This window comes from Paroedura picta, chromosome 8, assembly GCF_049243985.1.
Source record: "Paroedura picta isolate Pp20150507F chromosome 8, Ppicta_v3.0, whole genome shotgun sequence".
NCBI classification, from domain to species: Eukaryota; Metazoa; Chordata; class Lepidosauria; order Squamata; family Gekkonidae; genus Paroedura; species Paroedura picta.
Genome location: NC_135376.1, coordinates 47312778 through 47337474, shown reverse-complemented (window position 1 = coordinate 47337474; position 24697 = coordinate 47312778). Strand labels below are relative to the sequence as shown.

General features: G+C 41.8%; 1 protein-coding gene and 1 long non-coding RNA gene across 2 annotated transcripts in view; one reads left to right on the top strand and one right to left on the bottom strand.

The window, feature by feature from the left end:
- Window positions 1–13103, bottom strand: part of CFAP58 (cilia and flagella associated protein 58) — a 113497-nt gene extending 100394 nt beyond the window's left edge. The window contains exons 1-3 of the mRNA XM_077349658.1: window positions 12964–13103; window positions 6258–6539; window positions 879–1027 (exon numbers count right to left, since the gene is read on the bottom strand). Of these exons, the coding sequence (XP_077205773.1) occupies window positions 879–1027; window positions 6258–6539; window positions 12964–12972 (440 nt within the window). The 5' untranslated portion in view covers window positions 12973–13103. The remainder of the gene's footprint in view (window positions 1–878; window positions 1028–6257; window positions 6540–12963) is intronic.
- Window positions 13104–13182: 79 nt separating this feature from the next.
- LOC143843499 (uncharacterized) lies at window positions 13183–23371 on the top strand. The gene is made up of 4 exons (XR_013233572.1): window positions 13183–13431; window positions 15832–16011; window positions 17632–17784; window positions 22365–23371. It is a non-coding gene; the product is annotated as an uncharacterized LOC143843499 (long non-coding RNA).
- The last annotated feature ends 1326 nt before the right edge of the window (window positions 23372–24697 follow it).

The following is a 24697-nucleotide window of genomic DNA, read 5'->3' as shown; positions in this document are numbered from 1 at the left end:
AAGCAGGGGCTGGGCAGCTCATTAGGAGGTCTGGGACAGAGCTCCTTAGCAGGCAGTCAGCAGGCCGGGAGGCCCTCATCAGTAGGCCCAGCCTAGCAGGCCAAGAGGCCCTCATTAGGAGGCCCTCCACTACGACCCTTTGCCCAGGGCCCTCCCTGTTAATGGCTCCAGGCACTGAGGCATCTGAGAGCAAAGAGGCTAGAGTCCAGAGATGGAGGGCAGGAGCTGTAGGGGCAGGGCCAATCAGGGCAAAGCTGCCTGCACCCTGATTGGCCCTATTCTAACTTGGACAGCTGGACACGTCCCACCCCCTAGGCTGTTTCATAAATATATAGAGGAACAACAATGGATAAGGATAAGCTTAACAGAACAAAGCAGAGCAAAAGGTCATACACACTAGAAAACACAGGGCAATAAAAATGAATACGTTAAAGAGGCAAGATGCAGAGGCAACCTTTAAACATGTACAGTTTAAGATACTGGATTAAAATAGCACTGGAAACAATTAGACCCCAAATGGGTTATGGTACCACACACTCCTGTGGCTTCTCAGAAGGGTCCAACAAGAATCTGAACCAGATATCCTCCCCCCCCCCCCTCTGGGTTGCATGCATAAAGTTCAAGCCTGTGCCCAATATATTGTTGCACATAACCAAAGTGGTCTAGCCTTTACCGAACATATTTGTTTACATTTAGCCGTAAACATGAATACTAAAATAGTGCTTGAGATAGGCAGTAAATATTTAGAGATTTACACAGACTCTCAAAAGTGCAAATATAGTTTTCACAGATTAATTTCAAATGTATGTATAGAATTTGTTAATTATTATTTGCATACCATCAATAAGGACAAGCTCCCGCCCCCCAACCCAACTCACTTGTGCTCTTGGCCTAGAGATAATCCAGATCCTTGTTCCACTAATTTAGTCAAGTTCACAATTTCCTCTTTAAGGGACAAAATGGTGTCTTTAGCTTTCTGTTCCTTCTCATAGGCTGCATCCACCATTTTCCATGCCTTTTCAATTTCCTAAGGATGTTAGAGGAGGAAATCCTGTGAGTCTTAATTTTAAAATGAACAATAAAATACTTTGCATCAATTGAATCAATGAAAGTCTTCCACTTTTATTTCATGCCCCTATTTTTAACAATGTCCTAACCCAGTGACCAGTTCCATGTGGCCAGTGAATGGTAAGTACTGTGAGACACCTAACATATCTAGGAATGTGGACATTTATTTATAGCATTTTACAGTTCAAAGTATTTAAAATTACATAAAATCTTGATTAAAATATGAGAATTATGGGTAGTCAAAAGTCCCTTCGTAATTACTGCTGAATTTCATGTGTTAATGAATTTCAAAATATTTTAGCATTCCAATTTATGTACTGTTCTCCCTACAAAATATTGATTTTAAAAAGCTGTGTTCTTTTGTTCAATTTTCATGAGATTTTCTATCTCTCGCTTCACAGTTTTGAACTTTATTTCTGAATGTGTCCACGCATGAGAATAAGATATAAGATTTATCACATCCTGGAAAACTCTTAACTTTCTATTGTTCTCCAGGATGTGGTAAACTTCACATCTAGAATGGAAGCTCATTCAGGGGGAAATATTCACTACAGTGAATTCATATCAAAAATGAATCTGAGAACTGAGTCTTGGCTTTATTTGTGCACTGATAACTCATTTATTAATAACTTTAATTGTTTTATCTTTATATTTAGTCAAGTATTTAATATATGTATTTATTGTTTTAATTTATGTAAGTTAGAAGGAATGGATTGTGCAATGTGGCTTAATGTTAGCACAGACAGCAGTCTTAGGGGAGCAGCAGTAGTGAGTCCGAACAGGGCTAGATAAGCATTCCTTTGTTCACTCCTGCTGCTGCTCCTCTGTTACCCAGAATGCTATTCTTAGGGCTTCATTCCAGTCACTTTCCTTAGGGATGTCAACCACCAGGTGGGACTTAGTGATCCTCTGGAATTACAGCTCATCTCCGGGCAACAGAGATCAGGTGGACTGCATTATACTCCATCGAAGTCCCTCCCCAAAGTTTCCAGATTTTTTTCCCACCCAGAGATGGCAACCCTATTCCCCTTTTCTCTCCTTTTGTCCACTTTGATGGCTGGACATGCTTTCTACAATGACAATTTATGCACTGGAGGTTTCATGCCAGGCTGCAGGCTGGAGTTTTAGTCGTGGCAGGTTGCCCCATCTTTTCCTGCATCCACATGGGGGAGCATGTGGCCTGGTGTGCCTCATCCACACCCAATTTGTGCTCCTGCATGGGAGCTGGGGCAGTGAAGTTCCCAGTGCATAAACGGTCAATCTGTTTCCATCCTAACTTAAATAGCTAGAAGTATTTATTCTGTCTTGCCTGCCTAGTATGGAGTTTTCTTACAATAAAAAAACTTATTTCTTTTCTAAGTAGCAAGCTTCACTGTGAACATATTTCTCAAGCAGCCTCATGATAAAATTCCTCTGTGCAGAGACTCTGCTCTGCTTTTAATGTAGGGTTGCCAGCTCCTCCCTTCCTTCCATCAATGAGCAGGAGACTGGGACAGGAATTTATCAGTCCCATGCCTGCAATTTACTGACATTGCTGGCAACAAACTGATATTACATCCAGTGCATGTCAAGAGTGATGTCAGCAAGTCCCCAGAATCCCTGAGAGGTGCCACTGATGACACTTTTGGGCTCAGGGTAAGTGACATCAGTGAGTAAGGAAGTAGCTGACTCCCCCTTATTTCTCTACCATTCACACACACACACTGGCCAGCTGAGCAAGCAGAGAAAAGTGGCTGAGTGGAAGATCCCTCATCCCCACTGTAGGGTGATTGACAGTCCTATTTCACTACACTAATTGACTTGAATTCTAAGTCTTGCTTTTATTCATGCCCCTCTTAATTCATCCATTGCACAGCATTTTTTTTAGTATGAGGTGCTTTTCAACTCATGAAAAGATGTTTCAAGAGGCAGAAGGACATATCTCACAGTGAAGGCCTGCTCTACACAACACAGCACAAAGGGAAGCAAGGCTTAGGAACCAAACCATTACATTTAATTTGATTATTAAAAACCATCGTGTGTGTGTGGTAGATACAAAGGATATAACAGTTCTAAACAAGTACGTAACGATATGTGAGGGGGGCAACTAACAGTCTATTTAAAGTCTGATGGATTCTTAAATGTTTCTTGAATCAGGGGTTATTCTGTTTCAACACTTTTAAGTTTTCATACATTAAGGGCAGGCACAAAACTAAAAACGAACTATTAAGAAATCCAAGTCTAATTGCAGTACCCAGCAGTTGTTTCAGCTCTTAAAATTAAATTTGATTCCCAGGTGCACAAAAACACTCCTGGGTTGTTCAGGAGAAAGGCAGGCAAATAAATATTTTAATTAAATAAACCAAATCGATGGAGAAAATATTTTTTTTAAAAAATACTTCTTATCCTATGATACTACAATCCCACAGAATGTAATGGTTCCTTATTTCTACACACTGCAATTTTATAATGGATGCCTACAACACCACAGATGCCCTTATTTTTTGCAATATGGTAAGCCTATGTAGGAAGACTTAGAAAAATCAATGGGAGTCTTTTAATTGACCTTAAAAGTTGGTGAAATGGTTTAACCTTCAGTTTACAATTTTATTTGGATCCATATTGTCAAAGGCATTCCAGTGGTATCACTGGAATGTTTTGGTACATTATGATTACTCAGCTCCACTAACACTGCTTCCTCTCTCTATACACTTAGATGAAGGACAGTATATTAATAGCTGGACAGACTTTTGCTTAAATGGGGCTTTCTCATTGACTTTGACCTGAGTACAAATATGCACAATGTTATTTAAATGTTCTCTTGGTGTTTGGTTTAATTCAAACAGACAAACAAAGTAGCTTCTTCCTGAATCAGGATAAAAGTGTTACCATAAAGGTAACCTCATTTTTAAAATTGTGACTCATTGGTGATACAAAATTCAGAGATTACACAACATGTTAGATAATTACAACAAAAATTAGGCAACTGAGTATAAAAACTGTTAGATAATTACAAAAAATGGAATTAATCCAAGGCAATCTCCTGGATTAAATATCCATTTTATACAACCAGCCTCAAGGCCAATCCACATCAAACTAGAATAGTGTGATTGATGGACTGAGTACATATGTACAATTTCACATTATTATTTTATCACCTATCTAGGTTCTTTAAAGAAACATATTATCTTCTTGATCTCTTGACTCACTTTTAGTTACCCTTATGGTAACACAGTAAATCACACTGTAATGAAAACTTAGGCACAGGACTACATTCTGTGAGACACATGAGAATACACTCAGGCTGAGAGAGGGCTTCAATTAGAGCTGCCACCACTGTTGTAGAACAGGTGGGGAGGGGGAAAGATGGGATGTTCGCCAAGAATCTCACATACTCTCTACTTGTCTTCACTGAGACCTCCATCTACACATGGAGTAGAATGAGGTGGCAGAATCTTGAGGTGGTAAAATGGATTGTACCACTTATCACAGGAGGGGGAGAATCCCAGTTCTGAATGCTTATGTGAAAAACTTCCTGCAAGTAAATACAGATTGGCACATATGGTAAAAAGGACTAGAAACTTGCTGTTTTTCCTCTCCTTCTTGCTGTTCTTATTTGTTCCTTGCAGGAAGGAACCATTCAGGAATATGTCCGCATGCCTCTAATCTGAAGTGATAAAATCCATTCTATTCCCTCACAAATTTACCACCTCATTCTGCTGCATGTGAAGCCCAAGCACGAGTGCAGATATGTTTTAGTGTTCTGTTCTTCTACTGCTGTATGGTTACTATTGCAATACATAGTTTAACAAACCATTTCTTTTCCAAAGCAATGCTAGTGAAATGCAGCAAAATGACTATCTCTGACTGAATTATTTTCCACACTGAAATTCAGCACAGGATTTCAAGTACTGTCCTGTAGGCTGCAGTATCTGTATAGCAGGGATTCCCAACCAGGGGCTCTGAAGTGGAGTGGAATTCGGGGGCCCAGGCTGACTTCTCAGCTCCTACTCTTCTTTCCAGCCTACATGAAGCAGAGCTGCCATTGAAGTAGTGAAGGCGGGGGAGGAAGAAAAAGGAAGGCTAAGGGTGCAGATAATGATGTCACTTCTGGGGGTGTGGCAGGGGTGTGGCCTGCTAACAGTACTTCCGGGGCTCCTCGAAGTCTGAAAAATTATTTTGGAGAACTTCTGCAGTCAAAAGGTTGAAAAAGGCTGCTCTATAGAAACAAGAGGGTGTTTTTATTCATGAAAATATTGCTGTAATGTTTAGATGGAATGTTCTTCTAGATGTCATTGACTGGGTCACCTAGTTAGAATGAAAAAAAATCTATTTAAAATCTTGACACTACCCACTATGCACTCTCTCTTCCTGTAGCCAATTGTTAAACACTATTTGGCATTCAAGTTTTAAAGTTCAACTACAACTGCAATTTTGTAATCAGTAGTTTGGACCACAAACTGCACGGAGAGTCTTTCTCAAGCAAGCTAGACATCACCAGAATGTAGTGGAGCATAGTTAGGTCCTAGTTACATAGATTAATTTCATTTGTATCAGCCTGAATAAGTGAACAAGTTTCTTGGGGAAACTGGGCCTGATAATCCTTTGCTCTAACTGAAATTTTGACTTTTAATATATCTTGCTGGAAGAATTCAGGAGATAGCACAGACATAAGGTATGAATGACTGTTACAGTTTGTGAATAGATGTAAGGGACTGGGGGAAGCTGGTGCATAGCCCCAAAGAATTCAAAATATTAAAGTACTGTGCAAATTTTGAATTAATGTTGAATTAAAAGATTTGGAAAGCTTTTATGGCTATCTATTTGTATAAAAAGGCAATGTTTCTCGCTTGGATTGTATATCTGAACATGTTCCACTTTATAGCTTCCAAAAATAAAAAATGCCACCTTTCTCAGAATCCTGTCCTTTACATTTCCCCTTCCGCATCTGCTTGAGCAAGGAAAACGGCTCTCTTACAGTAAACAGTATCAATTGATTGCATCTCTTCTCCTTGGTACTTTGAAGTAAATATGGGTTCTCTATGAATTAGACCAACAAATAAAGATTCTGGATTTATTTTGAAATGATGTAGTTGAATGTTAATGCATACTGTGACCTTTTAAAATAATGTCTGTATAAAAGAACCCCAAAATATTGAGATTTTGCAAATCTCAGTCTAGCAGTTATGTATTATGTAATGTCCATTTACCCTTTTTAATGATGCTATTGTTGTCTGATCATCCTGAGAGAGCTTCAGAGCAGTTGCCACTTTCGCTGAATTCACCACAATCTCTGCATTAAGTTCTCTGCATTTGGCCATGAGACGCTTCTCATTCTCATAGGACTTTTTCATAACTGCATGGAGCTTCTCGTATTCCACACGAAATTTTTCCAAGCTTTGATCTCCTGTAAGCTCATTGATGACTTCTTGGAAGTCTTTTTCCAAGGCTTCAAAGACATTTTCTTCTATTGCAGGCTTGTCATACCTTTCCTGGATGAAAGGAGCAGAAGAATTTATCAGACAGTCACCAAAGGCATATTGATAAAGATAATGACATATACAGGCATAATAGCTCCAAGGAAACTTCTTTCATTAAAACAGATATTATGGCAATTCTATTTTAAATACCATCTCCCTTTAAAGAGGCAGGTCTTTTAACTTAGGTTCAGCCTATCCATAAAGTCCTACTGTTAAATGGCCAGATATCAAATACATTTTAAAATCCCAATATGTTTATATCACCACAGTTGCTAACCTTCCTTTGTATAATTCCTAAAGCTGCAAAGTAAATCATGTTATCACATGAGTGGATAAATATATGCCCAGTCTTAAAGATACATCCCAGACCTATCAATATGGCTAATTCTGCAGTCTCATAAAGCCAAAGATTTGGTAGAACATAATGCATACCTGGCTGGCATAAGTCTAATAAAGCTTATAAACAGGTATACTGTCCAATGAAAGACAAAGAACTAGAATAAATCAATTACCTTTTATTAGGACCAATTAAAATGACACAAAACATTGTGCAAGCTTTCAAGCTCATCGGAACTCTTCATCAGATTAGATTATACAAAAATTTTAATAAGGAGGGGAAAGGAATGAGTTCTAGATTTTGTGCAGGACAATGTAACTATTTGAGAAGTCTGGAACACTCCATTTTTGTTCTATACCTCTGTACGCTTTCTCTAAAATGGCAGGGCCCGTAGCCTGATCTGGTAAAGTTGATCACAAATTCTTAACATCTACTTATCTAAGAAGCAAATGCAAGTTTACTCATATCCACTCCTAACAAATAACATAAAGCGCAATTAAATTCACTAAAGAATTATCAAATGCCTTTTTTCCCTAAGCCTACGGAATATCCATGGTGTCATTTAGGTCTCCAGCCTAACAGCTAGGTTGCCAAGTCCCCCATGGCCACCAGCTGGGGATGGGGGGATAGGGTTGCCAGATCAAAGCTGAATGATTCCTGGAATTTTGGGGGTGGAGCCTGGGGAGAACAGGGACCTCAGTGGGGTACAATGCCACACAGTCTAACTCCTAAAGCATCCATTCTCAGGAGATAAACTGTAATTCTGGGTGATTCCCAGATCCATTCAGGGGGCAGGCATCCCTACTAACAGCTCATATATCCAGTTACAATTGGGTGGACTAGAGAGAATTTGCTGATGAAAATTCATGCTACAAATCTCAAAGATACAATGGAGGAAATTGAACAGACACTTGCATGGGTAAAATCCCAGTGTATTCAGTTAAGACTTAGTTCTGAAAACATGGCCACAGTTGGCACTCCAGTTATTTGTTATTTGATTGTGATCAAATATTGTGGGATATTCCATGAAGTCAGCCCTATCAGGAAAGCTTCTCCAGTTGGCTGGGTATTATAACCGGCAGGAATTTCCAAGCTGGATGGAAATGCCACTGGCATTTGTTATGTTAACAGTTGCTGCTATTTTATTTTATTTCTAATTTGATTTTTAAAAAATCATTTGAAACTTTATGCTAATCCTGATGTCCCAGAATAAAAGCCAGATGGGAAGAATTCAGTGAATGGTTTGTCTTTATAAAAAATGTACCAGATAAATATGATAAAATCGCTATACTTAAAAAAAATTAAATTCATTAGCCTGGATCCCAAGTAAAGTTTTCCATCTCCCCACTCTTAGATTAGTTAAAATGGTCCCCAAACCCCCCTCTCTATCCCCCAGGAACAAGAGTTCAGGGAGCATTTCAGGCTGCTGTGCAATGCAGAAAAATCATGCTCCAAGGCAGAAGTCGCAGCCATGGAAAAAGTCTGGATCCAACTCGCTGTTTCAGAATAACAGTTAACTGTACTTCTGTAATTAGAGTAAACCACCTTTTTCTTGCTGCCCTGCAAGCCCTCCAGAAGAGACCCAAGGTCTGGCTTGGCAGGACACAGCTGCGGAAGGATCCGCAATGATGAACTTTCCTCCGGATCATCATCATCCTCTCATGGAACAATGCCGTGTCCACCCTCATTTGAAGGAGGGTGGCATAAACTCGTCCCACGAGAATGTAGATCTGAGCCAGCAGTGTGAGCAGGAGATTTTCCATTTCAAATTTGCTCCAGAGATAGCCACTCAAACGAAGCAGACAAAGAGCAATGGCTGAAAGGTGTGTTTCCTGGAGGCTTTATTCAGGCGACCCATGGGTGTGTTATGGGGTGTCATGGGGTCATGGAAGAACGATCGACGTAACATGAGCCTAAAACAGGCAACCCAAAACAAGGCTAAAACTGCACTTCAAACAGTGATTTAGATCTGGATAGACAAAAGAAAGGCAGTCTCTTGAGATTTTCATACAGAACAATAAAATGATAGCTGTATGGTGTTCACAAGGCTCAGAAACCAGAAGGTATTGCCATCATTCCATTAATATATATCTGTAAGCAAGTGTTTCATTGTTTAAAACATCTAAATTGATACTCTGAACTGCATACATATTTGCTGTGGAGCAACACCTGTCATATATATTAAAGAGGTTAAAAAGGCTAAGGCTCTTCAGCTAGGAGAAATGATAACTGAGGGGTGACATGAAATGGTTTATAAAATCATGCATCGACCAGAGAAGACAGAGAAATATGTACTTTTCTCCCTTTCTCACAATACAAGAACTCATGAGCACTCAATGAAATTGATGAGCAGTAGGTTTCGAACAGATAAAAATACTTCTTCACCCAAAGAGCAATTAACACATGGACTTCACTGTTGCAGGAAGTGGTGGAAGTTGCAAACATAGACTGCTGTGGGATGGGTGGAGGGGTGATGGATAAGCATATCGAGCACTGGTCCATCGGCGGCTATTAGCCAGAAAGTATACATATAACACTACATCTGGGGCAGAGATGCTCTGTATTCTTTTCTTTCTTGCTTTTTGTTGTTGTTGTTGTTGCCTGGTTCACAAAATGTTTACTGATGCAAAGAGCTGAAGCCAACAACTGTTGGTCTTATTTCAGTAATCTATCTTCATTAGCTTCTGCCAGTGCTTCTTCAATGTGTTCCATTTCTTCAGTTTTTTTTTTCTTCTTTTCCTCTTCTATTCTCCTTTCCTCCACAGGAATAGGCTTCAAGTTGTCATATCTTTTCATAGTAATGCTGAGTACCTGGTGAACTTTGGCAACTGAGAGACCTCCACCGGGGGTATCATCCTGCCTGCCTCAGCCTGTCTCTGGCACATGGAAATGGATGATATCTATGCTCTGTATTCTTGGTACTTGGGAGTCACAGCTTATGGAGTTCTGGCCCCACTGGTGGATCTCCTGGTGACACCTGGATATGGCCTCTGTATGACGCTGAGTATTAGACTAGGGGGGGCCACTGGCCCAATTCAGCTTCTCTTATGTACTTATACATGCAAATGTATATAATTCTTAATTGCTATTGGGGGGAATGCAAGCTGGGCCTATGATTCATGGTAAATGGCCCTTGATGCTGAACCAGTTACATAATGCAATTTGCTCCATGAACAATTTCTGATTAAGTTGCTCTTCTTAGGGCTGTAGGCCCAGTATATCAGATGACTAGCCTATTTCAGATGCATGGAGAATTCTAAAATATCCCAAGGAGTTTTACAGCTGAAAGGCTTTTCCATAGCGGGTAGCTAAATCCATCCTCTTATGATTTAAAGCCACTGTTCCTACTCTATCCCTTCTCAATATTCTGTTAGAATATTGTATGGAATTAGATCAAAAGCTCTCTTGAACCTGGGGAAGGAGGAATTATATTAGTTTTGTCTACCAACATAGTTGTTTACTTTCTCAATAACTAGATTGGTCCACAATAAAAACTCTACTTAATAAAGCCTTTCTGACCACTAATCACCATCCTATTTTCCTCTGTGTTCTTAACAAATTGATTGTGTTATTCTTTCAACTAATATCTTTCCAAGTATAGTTCAATATATCACTCTTATACAATTACACCACTAGACTCCACAACCAACAATACAATACCTTACACTAAAGCCATTTATATTCATAATGGCTTAAAATTTAATGCTGTTCTCTACCCATGATAAACTGCTTGCTGACAGAAAAATATGAGTGAAATTAAACTGAGGTAAAGATGTTTTGTGGGCTAAGGAGAGTTGTGGGGCTGCTTCTACTTTATTCTGCCATTTTGAGTTCATGCCAGACTCAGTTATTCAGTCCATAAAAGCTTGGTTTATTGTCCCCAGGTCTGCCTAGAGTATTAAGAAACCAGGCTGAAAACATTTCAATTAATAAAGGACAAAGCTAAGGGGGAAAGGAACTGCTAGATGAAGGGCTAGAAGGACTGTTTTCAGCATGATATAGAAGAAAACTGTATTAGAAACCACACACTCAAAAATGGGTTTTCTGATTCAAATTCTAGTAGACAGAGCCAATACCCATATTCAGCAGATGTGGGGGCAAAGAAAAAAGGAGAGGTGGAGAAAGCAGGACATGGAAGACTGAAAATATTAGTAGAAGTAAAAGAAGACAAAGGAATAGGAATAGATTATAGGATGTAGAAGAAGCAAGCAGCAAAAGTAGGGTAAAGGGGTGAAGCAGGGAATAAGGAAGCAGTAATGGGAAAAAGAGGTCGCAAGATAACAAATAGGATAGGATGAGGAGGAATATGAACCAAAAAAAATCAAAGCTATAGTAAGAGTGGTGGCCAAGATGCTTCCAGATGGAGTATTTTACAAATCTGGCAGGCAGTGCATCTGTCATCCACAAGGCACATAAGGATCAAGCAAAATTTTGATCACTGCTACAGTGGGAATAACAGGATCTGCACAAATTCCACATCCACAATTTAAATAAAACTGTAGTGGAAACCCTACCCACTATTTCATGCCTCTTTTTGTTCTGCATGTCCCATTCAGTGCTATGATACAATACCATCAAGTTGTCTGGACAAGCCTGTAAGGAACTGAATGTGGGGGGAAGGGCAAAATAGGCCTAAAGTCACATATATGAAAAGAAGAAACTATGAGAAAAGGAAGAAAGTTGAGTCAGTAACTCTATTCACTAGTTCCACTGTACAGACATACAATCCATGTATAGCATACAATATATTTTTATAGATATACCAAGCAATTTTCATATTACATTCAACACAAATATTGCTGAGCCATGACACAATTCACACATTTATCTAGGCACTTGTCCCTGGTTACATTTGTAAAGTGTACAAAGTGTACATTGGCTCATTCTTACAGATGTAAGCATGTATATGCAGGGTGTACAAGCATTCACTGTACATTCTAAACAGGGCTAGAGGAAAAAGGGGGCAGGAGTAGAAAATGGAATGGAATGGGATGAAAAGCTGGTGATGGCTAAGAAGGCAAAATGGCACAGCTTCAAGGCAATCAAAGGTAAAAAGTTATAAACAACTGGGAAATAAAAAGGATAACATCTATAAAAGGGAGATAAGAAAGGGAAGATGGAAGAGAATAATTAAATTAGGCACATACAAGTACTTATTCTAAATCTAGAAATTCAAAATATTCAGAGTTCAAAGAATTCATTTTTAATAGGGTTTTAAGACACTGTAACCCGCCACGAGCCATTTGGGAGTGGAGGGAAATAAATTGAAATAATAATAATAATTTACTAACATACTCTACCTATTTTGAATATATACACTCAAAATGAGCACATTCTATGGGACTGCAGAAAAATGTTATCTGAAACATATTTCATCATACTATGACTGTTACTGACATTAAGATTTTTTTATATAGGTACCGGAACACACTATGTTATGTTATGACTATTATGAAGATTGTTCTTAAAATTGATGTTAAAATTGTCAACACTGTTCCCAAGCATATTTGTACCCATTACCTATCTAACGTTTTCTGCAAGGGAGGGTGGTATATAAATGCAAAAAAATTATAAACAAAATAAATAAAATATATAAAGGTGTGGCAACAATATTCAGGGAGCTCAAAAAAAAAAAAGATTCCCTCCCAAAATTCATAACAGGATCGTATCAGTACACAAAAAGGCCAGTTAGGTCACAAAGGAAGCCATGGTCTACATGGGTGCAAGTTTCATTTTATTCAACAGAGCTTACTCCCAAGGAAAGTATTGTTAGGATTTCAGCCTACCGGTGAAAACCCTATGCAGTGAGCTACTTCGGTAAAGCGCTAGCCCCGGCATGTGACTGCCCTGAAAAAGTTGGTCCTCAATTCGTTCAAGTTGTTCAGATGAGAACTGACCCATTAAAGCGATTCCTTCCCACAGTAGGTAGGATCGCCGAAGGAGAAAGTGGAAATATTTTGCCCTCATGACTACTAGGAGGTGGAAGAGCCCCCGATATAGTTGGCCAGGGGTTACAGACACAGGGAACGGGGGAAACGACCCCAGGGGGGAGCTTCTTCCGGGAAAGAAACAGGAGATGCATTGGCGAAGGCAGCTCACCTGAGACATTTTTGCGGCGGAGAAGGGGGGGAGTGCAGAGCCCCTGGCGGGAGGGGGGGAGCAAAAAGAGGAGCCCGCTGGAGGGGCGGGGAGGGCTTTTCCTCCGGCTAGGTTCCGCCGCTGTGTACGCCCGGCGCCGCTCTCGTTGCCTAGCAACACCTGCCCCTCCGATCCCGCGCTCTAGGCGACGGGCAGGAGGAGGCGAGGGGGTGGGGTCAGCAGGGAACTGCCAGGGCGGGGCAAGGACGAGGGCAACGCAGAGCGGCGGGGAAGTAAAGGTGCTCTCTGGAAGAAGCAGTGCTGCGTCTCAGCGCTAGCTGATGTCCTCCTCTCCGCCTGGCAGCAACTGTCCGAGGCCTCTCCCGGCCCTGACAGGACTCCAGCATCTGGACAAGGGCCTTGAGTGAACCCCGCAGCGTTCTTCGACACTGCTTTAAGTGCTTCTGAATTGCATATTCTGACCCTGAGGTATGAGAGCTATAGGGTGCCAGCCCCTTCTTTCACCCTGGTGATGTCCTACGGAATAGGATGCTAGCCTGGTATAACACCTCTAAGGATTGTACCACGTGGTACCTCTGAATGTCAGATTACTTTATGGGTGCCTTTCCTGGCACCCACCTGCAAAGCGATTTTAGAAAGTGGGTGGGATAGGTGGAGCTTTTGCCCAGTCAACCTTAAAAAAGACCCACCTCAAAATCTTCAGGTTGTTATCAATATTAAAAAGAAAAATCCACTCCCTAGGATGTGGGAGAAATCAGTTTCTCCTAGTCACTATGATATCTCATAGAGTCTTTATAGATACCATAGGAAAAGAATGACCTAGAATAGCCACTCCAGGATTTGTTTCTCCTAGCCTCTGTGATATACCAGAGTCCAAACTCTGAAGCTGCCATTTCCTCCAGGGGAATTGATTTCTAGGAGTACAAGCCCCTATCTATTACCTAGTTCCATGGTGACTCTGGAAGCACATAATAGATAGACAGAACTGATCAGGAATTTTAAAAAATGAGAGGGAAATAGTGAGGGCTCCTGCCCAGAAGGTGGAAGATTACAGAGGGGTCAGGGAAAGTGGTCAACTTGCATTAGTCAATTTATATTAGTTTTATGTATTAGTAACTCTTTGCTTCCATTTCCTTCCATTTGTTATTGAATTGATCCTAATTAACTGAATTCCATTAATGGATCAAGACATAATTTTGTTAATAGAGGCATATCCTCCTAGTTCTTCTTTTTTCTTTTTGAACACTGCCCTTTGATAGATGTGTCATGATTTACCATTTGGTAAGCAAATTTATTGTCAGACTTCTAACTTAACTAAATAAAAAGCGGGTCTTTACTCATGATTTTCTTCAGGCCAATGTTGATTTGATAAAAGTATATAGATTGTCTGTATTACAACCTGCACCCAACATGAAACTATCTGGGAAATCAGTGTATGCATGGCTTTTATCACATTGAAAATTTAATGGCATCAGTCTGAAAAGCATAAGATCTGTTTCATATTAAAGCACTACAAAAAGTATACAGACAGGAACCAGTAGATGGTTAATTTCAAAGCTGGTGCCTCCTTTGTCTAGGTTACGAAAGCTTACTTGTATTCATATATGTTAGGTACTATTGTGAGTTTCAAGTATCCATGTGTGCAATGATCCACCCCTTGTGACAGGGTTTGTTTTTAATAAAGATAATGCTAAAGGTTTATAAGACAAGTAAAGGCAATGTGATCCAGGAGATAACATAAGAATATATAAAGAGTCCTGCTGGATCAAACCAGCGGTCCACTAGTCCAACATTCTGTCACACACAGTGACCAACCAGTTACTCTAGAGCAGGGGTAGTCAAACTGCGGCCCTCCAAATGTCTATGGACTACAGTTCCCATGAGCCCCTGCCAGCAAATGCACATACTTTGCCTAGGGGTGATGAATGTTCTGGGGCTGGGGAGCACTGTCAAGGCCACCAGGGATGCTGCCCCCTTGTGGTCTCTAGTGGCGCCTGGCTTCCCTCTTCTCCTGCAGCATCAAGTCTTCCCATCTGCTGCAAACCACCTCTAGCTTTGAAAAAACTATGAGGTCAACGTAAGTCAGCTGCGACTTCCCAGCACTTCACACCACAAATCAGAGCTCTAAGGCAGGAATTTAATGCTTCAGATGAACTGCAGTCACACAATTTTAGCACGTTTCATGGGCTATTTCCAAGATACCCAGAAGCCTCACCACATATGCCATTTGGGAAATGAGGTTTCTGTTAGGGCTAAGATATACTCAGCGATAATAAAAAGAAGCACTAGGTGGCACTATCCAACCATGTTATTATTGTGACGCTGCTGCCTGAACCCCAAGTGCTTGATGCAAAATACCAAGTGCATTCAACATCTGGGGGTTTTCTTTACATATTCTTGTAACGGTTCAGTGCTGTGCTAAATACTTCCCTCACTGACTGTTCATGTATACAGAAGAATATAAATAGGCAAAGAGAAACAGTGTATTCACTCATATTTTATCAGCAGATGTTTTATCTTATTATTTATCTTCCCATAGCAAGTCAGCTCAAGCAGAAATAAAGAAAATGTTGAGCAGTCAGTCAAGAAGCAATCCATATGAATATAGGCCGCTCAACAGGGAACCACCAGTAAGGGACCATTTACACATATTTCCTTCCACATACCATTTCCATTTTGCTTCCTCCTGGAAGCCCCTGTATCTTCTATGCTTTTTTCTCTCTTTCTCACTCCCCAACCAACCAACCTTTCTTTTGCCCCCCCCCCAGTCTTTATTTATTATTTATCAACTAATAGTCCACGTTTCTCCCCAAGAGGGATGCAAACCACATTATACAATTCTGTTGTCTTCCATTTTATCTTCGTTAGGCTGAGAGTGACTGGCCCATGGTCGCTCAGGGAGCGTCCATGGCAGAAGGGGTACTTGAGCCTGAGCCTCCCAACATCCTAGTCTGGCACTCTAAGCAAGTCTCTGAAATGAGCCATGTGGTGGCTGCTTCTAGACCAACCAAGTGGTACAAGTTGCACAGAAGTTGCTGCAATGTCCAGGCAAGTTGTATGGCATCATCATCATATAACCATTGCTGCATCTGCCTTGTTGTACAAATTGTACAGCAGCAAGTTCCTGGTGGTTTCTGCTGGCCCTGAGGAGTCCTCCATTCAGGTCAGGAAAAAGGGAGCAGGAGTGGTCTGGAAGGCTAAAATAGCCCTAGCAAAGTATCTCCCCTGTTAGATGCATGGGTTCAGAACCCAGGACCCTGGGAGTTCATTTCTGCTCTTTATTGTAACGTCAGCCATAAGGGACAGAGGACCAAAACTTAACTGAGAAACCAACACAAACCCACAACTTATGTACATGAATGAACAAAAGGATCTTCCCGCCGGTGTGCACTGTTGGTCAATTTCACTTTAAACGGACTGGATCCTGCAGATGGGATCCCACCTTGCACTAGCCAATCATGCACTCAGGATTAAGATTCTGCCTCAGACGTCAATCCTCAGAAGGTCTACAGATATGCCTTTTAATGGCCAGAACCAAGTGTTTGAAGGCTGCCAATATTTTTGTGGTTGTTTAAAATGTCAGAGAGCATTCATTTCTCAAAAGTACAAGCACTATCTGCTTCTATTATGGGGTGCGTGTTCTTATTTCAAATTTTTCTGGGGGTTTTCTTGGGTCTGTAGAAACATTAGTTTATCTCTTCACTGTGCCACTCTTTGAATTTAAGTATCCACAAATGGGATCAAGTTGAGAATTATTTTGATGATAGAATTTCTCACACCTGCGTAATATAGTTCCCAGATAACCAAAACAATGGACCTGTATATCACATTTTTCTTAACAAGTGATACAACTTATTTCCATCCACTAACCTGCTGTTGTGCCTCTGTAGCTCTTGCTGTGCAGAAATTAGGCAAGCTTTTCTCAGCATGGAGATAAACCTTATCACCTGATAGCCACTCACCAAGCTGCTATTATAGGCACAGCTGGCACTTTTAATATACTAGCCTGCAGGGGATTGCTGAGCATTCTGGCCAGAAGTACTTTTCACTGCCTGCCCTTCTTTTATTGTTATTAATTTATTTCATTATTATTACAAATAAGATAGAAATGTAGAAGAGGGGCCCTGATAACCCCAGCCCAGCCTGATTTCCTCATATCTCAGAGGTTCAGCAGGGTTGACACGGAGGCAGACAACCTCAAACCACCTCTGAACTTCTCATGCTTTAAAACCCTACAGGGCTTCCATAAATGAGCTGTGACTTGATAACAACAAGAAAAAATAGAGGACAGGGGTATTAATAACATTATCTGCCCTGGTTGCCAAATAGGCTAGGAACAACACTGATGGGAAGTGACAGAACTTCCTGTTTCAATGAGCTTAGGGCTGAGTCCATTGTGCTCTCTCTGTGTGAGTACTGTTTTTTTTTTCTTTTACTCTGAAACTTTTGTAGTTTGGGTTATTTTAATGTGTTTATGCTTATACTCTGCCTGTGGCATTAGCTGTGAATTGCCTTGAGCTTGTGAGACAAGTGGGACAGAAAAGTTTTAAATAAAATTTAAAAATTTGCCTTTACAGACTTTCATATGCATATTTCATACTCATGTCTTATAATTAATTCATACCTTTTAGTCCTTTTTGAAACTGTTGATGTACTTGAATCCTCCAGCTTTTTGACACTTGGGCTCTCTTGAGAGAAGCACTTCCATGTTTAATATTTAAAGAATATAATAAAATCACAGCGATTGAAGACGATTAAATTGTTCAGATGAAGGGAGGAGAAGATGATGCCAGATGGCCAGCTCGAAATGAAATAGGAAAGGTGAGTTCATTTTGTTCACATGCTGTCCATGAAAGAATAGATAAGGGATTATCAATGCCTTTGAAAATATTCTTACCTGGATATATCTGCACCATGTTATATTTTCTCCTTTTGGGATTTTCAGAATTGCATCCCCCACCCTCATTTTCATAGCAATGTCATGCATTTGTTGTTGTTGTTGTTGTTATGTGCGAAGTCGTGTCCGACCCATCGCGACCCCATGGACAATGATCCTCCAGGCCTTCCTGTCCTCTGCCATTCCCCGGAGTCCATTTAAGTTTGCACCTACTGCTTCAGTGACTTCATCCAGGCACCTCACTCTCTGTCGTCCCCTTCTTCTTTTGCCCTCGATCGCTCCCAGCATTAGGCTCTTCTCCAGGGAGTCCTTCCTTCTCATGAGGTGGCCAAAGTATTTGAGTTTCATCTTCAGGATCTGGCCTTCTAAAGAGCAGTCAGGGTTGATCTCCTCTAGGACTGACCGGTTTGTTCGCCTTGCAGTCCAAGGGACTCGCAAGAGTCTTCTCCAGCACCAGAGTTCAAAAGCCTCAATTCTTTGACGCTCGGCCTTCCTTATGGTCCAACTTTCGCAGCCATACATTGCAACTGGGAATACCATAGCCTTGACTAAACGCACTTTTGTTGGCAGGGTGATGTCTCTGCTTTTTAGGATGCTGTCTAGATTTGCCATAGCTTTCCTCCCCAGGAGCAAGCGTCTTTTAATTTCTTTGCTGCAGTCCCCATTTGCAGTGATCTTGGTGCCCAGGAAAATAAAATCTGTCACTGTCTCCATTTCTTCCCCATCTATTTGCCAGGAATTGAGAGGGCCGGATGCCATGATCTTAGTTTTCTTGATGTTGAGTTTCAAGCCAACTTTTGCACTCTCCTCCTTCATCCGAATCAACAGGCTCTTTAGTTTTGCATTTACCTGAGAGTAAATCCTATGTAACTTAATGAGACTCTGAATAAATCTGTGTGACATTGAGCCTGTGTGTGTGTGTGTGTATATATATATATACACACACACACACACAGCTCATCTACAGCAGGGTTGCCATGGTCATGACCCTCAGCTTGGCATAGACATAGACTTCACATATTTGAGTTTGGTAACCTCTCCTTGTAACTGTACAATGATTAAACCTTTCCCCTACTCAGTGCAAATGGTTCTTCATAAGAGTATAGGAAGCATTGCCTTTGCATTTTCAAGGAGCAGCCATTTGGATGTTTGCCTTGGAAATTCCCAACATTTTGTGATTGGAACATTTAGCTCACTCACATGGTGGCCATTTTGTGGTGGAATGCACTACAGTGGCCAGGCCCAGAGCCATTACATCTCAATGGCTGGGGCCCCATTGGACTTTCATAACTCCCTACTCTTCGCTTGTCCAACTTCCTCCCACTGCAATGCCTCCATTGGCCCATAATTGTCGGGATCCCAGACCCTCCAGACCCAAATTGACCTCCGCTTCCCAACCCTCCCTCCCCAACCTAACTAATACAGGCACTAATCAGGCTCTCTGTATTGCCTGATTATAAAAGAGGGGATATTGTCTATCCTTTTATAAACGAAGGGATATTGTCCATCCTCCCTGTATCTGCTGGCTTCTCCCAAATGTTGGCCCAAAGTAGTTTACACCATTTTCCGCTTCATTTTATCCTCACACAGTAAGCATGTGAGAGTCTGTGACTGACCCAAGGTCACCCTGGAAGACATAGGATGGGCTAGGATGTTCTGATTACTTTCTGTTTTGGTACTTTGTATTACCCTGATTTTTTCCCATGACCACCCTGTGGCCAATTCTCAAACGTCTAGCTTTATTTTTTGACTAGCTTCAAAGCCCGTTCCTAAGAATGGGCCCTGAAAGGGTCCCCTCCCCTGGCCAGGCAGCTTATGGTGGCTTTGGGCCGCAGCTCACAGCCAAATCAAGTGGGGCTGGTGGGGGCTGGGCAGCTCATTAGCAGGGCTGAGACAGAGCTCCTTAGCAGGCAGTCAGCAGGCCGGGAGGCCCTCGTCAGCAGGGCCAGCCTAGCAGGCCAAGAGGCTCTCGTTAGCAAGCCCTCCACCGGGACCCTTTGCCCAGGGCCCTCTCACCTGCTGCTGGCTCCAGGCACTGAGGCATCTGAGAGCAAAGAGGCTAGAGTCCAGGGACGGAGGGCGGGAGCTGCAGGGGCAGGGCCAATCAGGACAAAGCTGGTTGCACCCTGATTGGCCCTATTCCAACTTGGACAGCTGGACACGTCCCACCCCCTAAGCTGTTTCAGAAATATATAGAGGAACAACAATGGATAAGGATGAGTTGTGCCTACTATAAAGATGGATGATAATGCACCCTTTTGTTATTATAGAAGTTTGTCTGTCAGAGGGAGTTGATACAGCTTAAGGAAACATTGTTTAAACAGGAAAATACTGGTATATGTTAATTTCTGAGGTAAGTCAAAGGAAAATAGTAAAGTCCAAACTTTACTGGAAAGTTAGCATCTTACACTTCCAGTTGTGGAGGTAGCTGTTGATCTCTTCTAACTCGCACTTTAAAAACAGAAATATCTGTCAGATAAAGGGGGGAAAACTAAGAATCATTTGAGAGTTAAGATGAAGCAAATTAGTTCATTTCAGAGGGAAGTTGTGTTGTTATCTGCCGTATAAGAGCTAGACTTAAGTCCAGGAGTTCCTTACACACCAACAAAATTTTCAGGGTATAAACTCTTGAGAGTCAGATTACCTTATGTCAGCATTCTTTTTTTGGTCCCTAAGATGCTACTGGATTTGAATTCAGCTGTATAAATTAGTTAGAATCAGGTTGCTTAAGGGTGGTACTACACATTGCACATGAAGCTTGTGCTTGTCTTGTGATGTTACCACTAAGAGGGGCAGGTGTATGAAAAAAATCAGTGGGTGGAAATGACCAATTCTCTACCCATTTTTCACACACGCACACTTTTCCCCAGGCTGATTTTCTCTCCCGCCCCTCCAGTTAGTTTCATAGCTGCAAAGAAATCCATTGTGGAGGGGTAGGATTAAATGCCTCCTCTCGCACCCAAGGCTTCTCCCCTGAAAGTGTTCCCAGAGTTTTGCATTGCTATTAACCAGCAAATGCATATGTGTCAATGCAGCTTGTAATTCTGCCCCAAAGTCGGAATGATATAGTGTAAGAGGATTGATTTAAATGTACTATATAAAGTAAGGAAGTTCTCATATATTGCAGTCTTTTAAATCATGATCTACAAAGTTGACAATTGAGATGTAGTTTGTGAAGAAGGCCAGTAATTCAGTGAGACTTATAGCTGAGTAATTTTGCAGTGCTGAATTTGAAACATTGCAAATAGTAGAAAAGCCATCCCCACTGCACTACTATCTTGCAGAGCCTCAAATGGGGGATTAAACAGATTCCTGGAGGACCAGCAGTGGGTATTAATTACGATGACTAAATGAACTCTCCGTGTCCAAAGACAGAATAATTTTGAATATCCTACAGCAGGGGTCCCCAACCTTTCGGCATATGGGGGCTGCATTAGTGTGCCCAGTACCTAAAGAGAGCCACATCTTAAACCATAATGTAACAAAATTATTTACCTACTTATTTAGATCAAAAGTAAAAATTCAAAGGTAAATGAAATGTTAACTTTAATGCAATCCATTTTGGAACAATATGTTACTGTTGAATCCTTTAAAAAAAAAATTTAAGCTACACATGCTTACCTAGTCAGTGTGATTCTTGTGCTTCTTTTCTGTTAGCCAATGCATTGATGTCACAGGCCACAGGTCAGAGGCCACATGTGATACACAGGCCTCAGGTTGGGGACCCCTGCCCTACAGTATTTTGTAGGGCAACAGCCTTAGGAGGCTGTAGCTACCATACCCAGCTTATAAGCCTTCCTGGGGGCATCTCGTCGGTCACTGTGGATGCTGGACTAGATGGGCCATTGGTGTGATTCAGCAGAATGGCTCATGGGTTCTAGGGGCTAGGCAAGCAGCTACAGTAAGGGAAAGGGAGGTACTACTGCACAGAAAATCATAGTAATTTCCCACCACACCTTTTTGTGGTTCAAAAGTTACTAGATATAGAGTGCAATGGCAGTGAAAATAAGGAGCTCACTCTCTGTTAAAATCACAGAGCAGCCTGGCTTGGGTGAACAAGGAAGAAAGAGGCGAGTGCCTTTAACGTTTGAGCCTCCATACCTTCCCTCTGTTGATCGCCTGCTGCCTGCTCTCCTGTAGCTCGTGCTAAATAGATTGGGGAATCCACTTTATGCGATTCCCCAAGTAGCGCTTTAAAATGGAGGATGCTGCCAGCCATTTGCTGCCTGGACGCTGGATGTTGGCGACATCATATGGAGGGGCCGGAATATAATGACTACATGAGGTAGGTATTTCACTGCATTTGAAGGGTGCGGAAATGCCTCTAATTAAGTGTGCTTTAAGTATTGCCTAACTGCATAGGCTCAGACAATTAATGTATTAATGCTCTCTCCATCAACTAACGCTATTGCTTCCAATATTTATTTAGATATTTCTAAATATCCATCTCTAAACGGAGAGCTCAAATTTGCTTATGACATTGTTCTTGGCTTCTCCATTTTAGACCCACAATGATCACCCTGTGAGATACGTTAGGCCGAGAGAGTGACTGGCCTAAAGGCAACCAACAAATTTCCATGGCAAAATGTATATGTAAACCTGGTTTCCCCAGATCCTTGTTCAATAATCACTACACAACACGGACATACATGCAGCTGCAGAACAACTGCAGAGCTTCTGGAGGAAACATCGGCAGTTGATTTCAGTCCTCCTGGCCATAAGGTGGAAATGACTCTAGCTACCCTCACAGACTCAAAAAAAAAGTTGGATCCAGGCAGAACAGCACTGCTCTCATTACTAGACCATACAGCAATGTTTGATGGAGTCAACCATGGGCAGCTAGCCCATCATCACCTCACCGACTTGGGGGTTCAAGATGCCCCCCTTAAATGGCTGCAATCCCAAGGATAAGGTCAGAGGAGAACACTGGGGAACAGAACATCCCAGCAGCATGCCCTAATCTGCAGGGAGCTATTCTCTCCCCGATGTTGTTTAATATAGTGATTAGAGTCCCCCTCACCTAAGTTTCAGCTTAGGGTGTCATCAATATGCCAATGATACCCAACAATATCTGCTGATGGACGGCCCTCCATCTATACCCCCAGATTTCCTCCGGATGTTTGAAAGCTGTGATGTACTGGCTCAAGCAGAATCAACTGAAGTTGAATCCAGCAAAGCCAGAATTCCTCTGGATGGGCTGGTATGATGTCCTAGTTGGGCTGCTACGACTCCTGTGTCTTGATGGAATCTATTGTGTACGCAGACTTCAAGAGACTGTACAAGATGGAGCTTGAGGCATGAGGCTGGGATCCTGAGCCCTTACTTGGGATTCACCGGCCCCAGGCTCTTAGCCAATGATAGAGGAGATTTATGGACCAATGATGAGCCAGACAAAGTCCAGTCATGGGCCTCTGCTAAGGACCAATAACATGCCTTGGTGGGAGTTCTGAATTTCCACTGTTTGCTTGTCGTTCAGTATTTCTGGTATCAGTAAAGTTGTTGGTTGTTGGAGCTGCGTGTCCATGTCTTACTGAACCCATAGATTTAACAGAGTCTAATTAACAATTTCAGTAACTTTCAAGAGCCTGGGTGTGATTTTAGATGCTTCCTTATCTATGGCGGCTCAGTTCACAAATGTTGCATACCAGACTTTTTTTCTTCACCGTGCACGACAAGTAGCACCTTATCTGTTGACACTCCATCTAGCTACTGTGATCAATGGAATTGTCACCTCCAGATTGGATTACTACAACTTGCTCTATTATTTGGTGTAGTGGTTAGGAGTGCAGACTTCTAATCTGGCAGGCCGGGTTCGATTCTGCGCTCCCCCACATGCAACTAGCTGGATGACCTTGGGCTTGCCACAGCACTGATAAAGCTGTTCTGACCGAGCAGTGATATCAGGGCTCTCTCAGCCTCACCCACCTCACAGGGTGTCTGTTGTGGGGAGAGGAATGGGAAGGCGACTGTAAGCCGCTTTGAGCCTCCTTCGGGTAGGGAAAAGCGGCATATAAGAACCAACTCTTCTTCTTCTATTTATTTTTATTATTTATTGGCTTTGATATACCACCCCTCCTCATGAACAGGCCTGGGGTGGTTCATAACATGCATATACATCTTTATAAAATCACAGTTAATACGTTATAAAAAATAATGTTCTGTTGTTTCTCCTCATTGGTTCCTAATCCACTTTGACTGGGTTCTGATTTGGTGGAAGGAATAACCCAGATATATATGGAGGGAGGACCGTAGATTTTCTTGGCTGCAACCTTGTAATGGCCTCAACCAAAGCCTGATGAAAGAACACCATTTTGTGGAACTTAGGTTCTATATTCTACACTGGGTAGAAAGCTGCTCAAGACTTCAACTGATCCAGAACACAGCTGCACAGGACCTTATTTGGACCCAATTTAGTGTCCACATTCAACCTGCACCCTTGCAGCTGCACTGGCTCCTGATTGAAGACCGAATCGTAACCTTTAAAACCCTAAGCAGTCTGGGGCCATTGTACCTGTGGTACTGCCTCTCCCCATATGTCTCCCAAAGAGCTTTAAGATCTGCAGACCAAAATCTGAGCAGGATCCCCAGCCTCCATAAGGGCCAGGGCATTTTCAGCCCCTTGCCCCAACCTGGTGGAACACTTTATGAAATGAGGTCAGAGCCCTGAAGGTCCATGATCTGTTCTACAGGGCTTGTAAAATGGAGCTGTTCTGCTAGGGTTATGGTTGATGCCAAAATAATGCCTGGAAGTTATTAAACCAAATTTACTCTAGGTAAAGGGTTTTATGGCCCTCTCCCTGACCCTTCTTGCAGAAAATCAGGCAATCCGTAATTAGT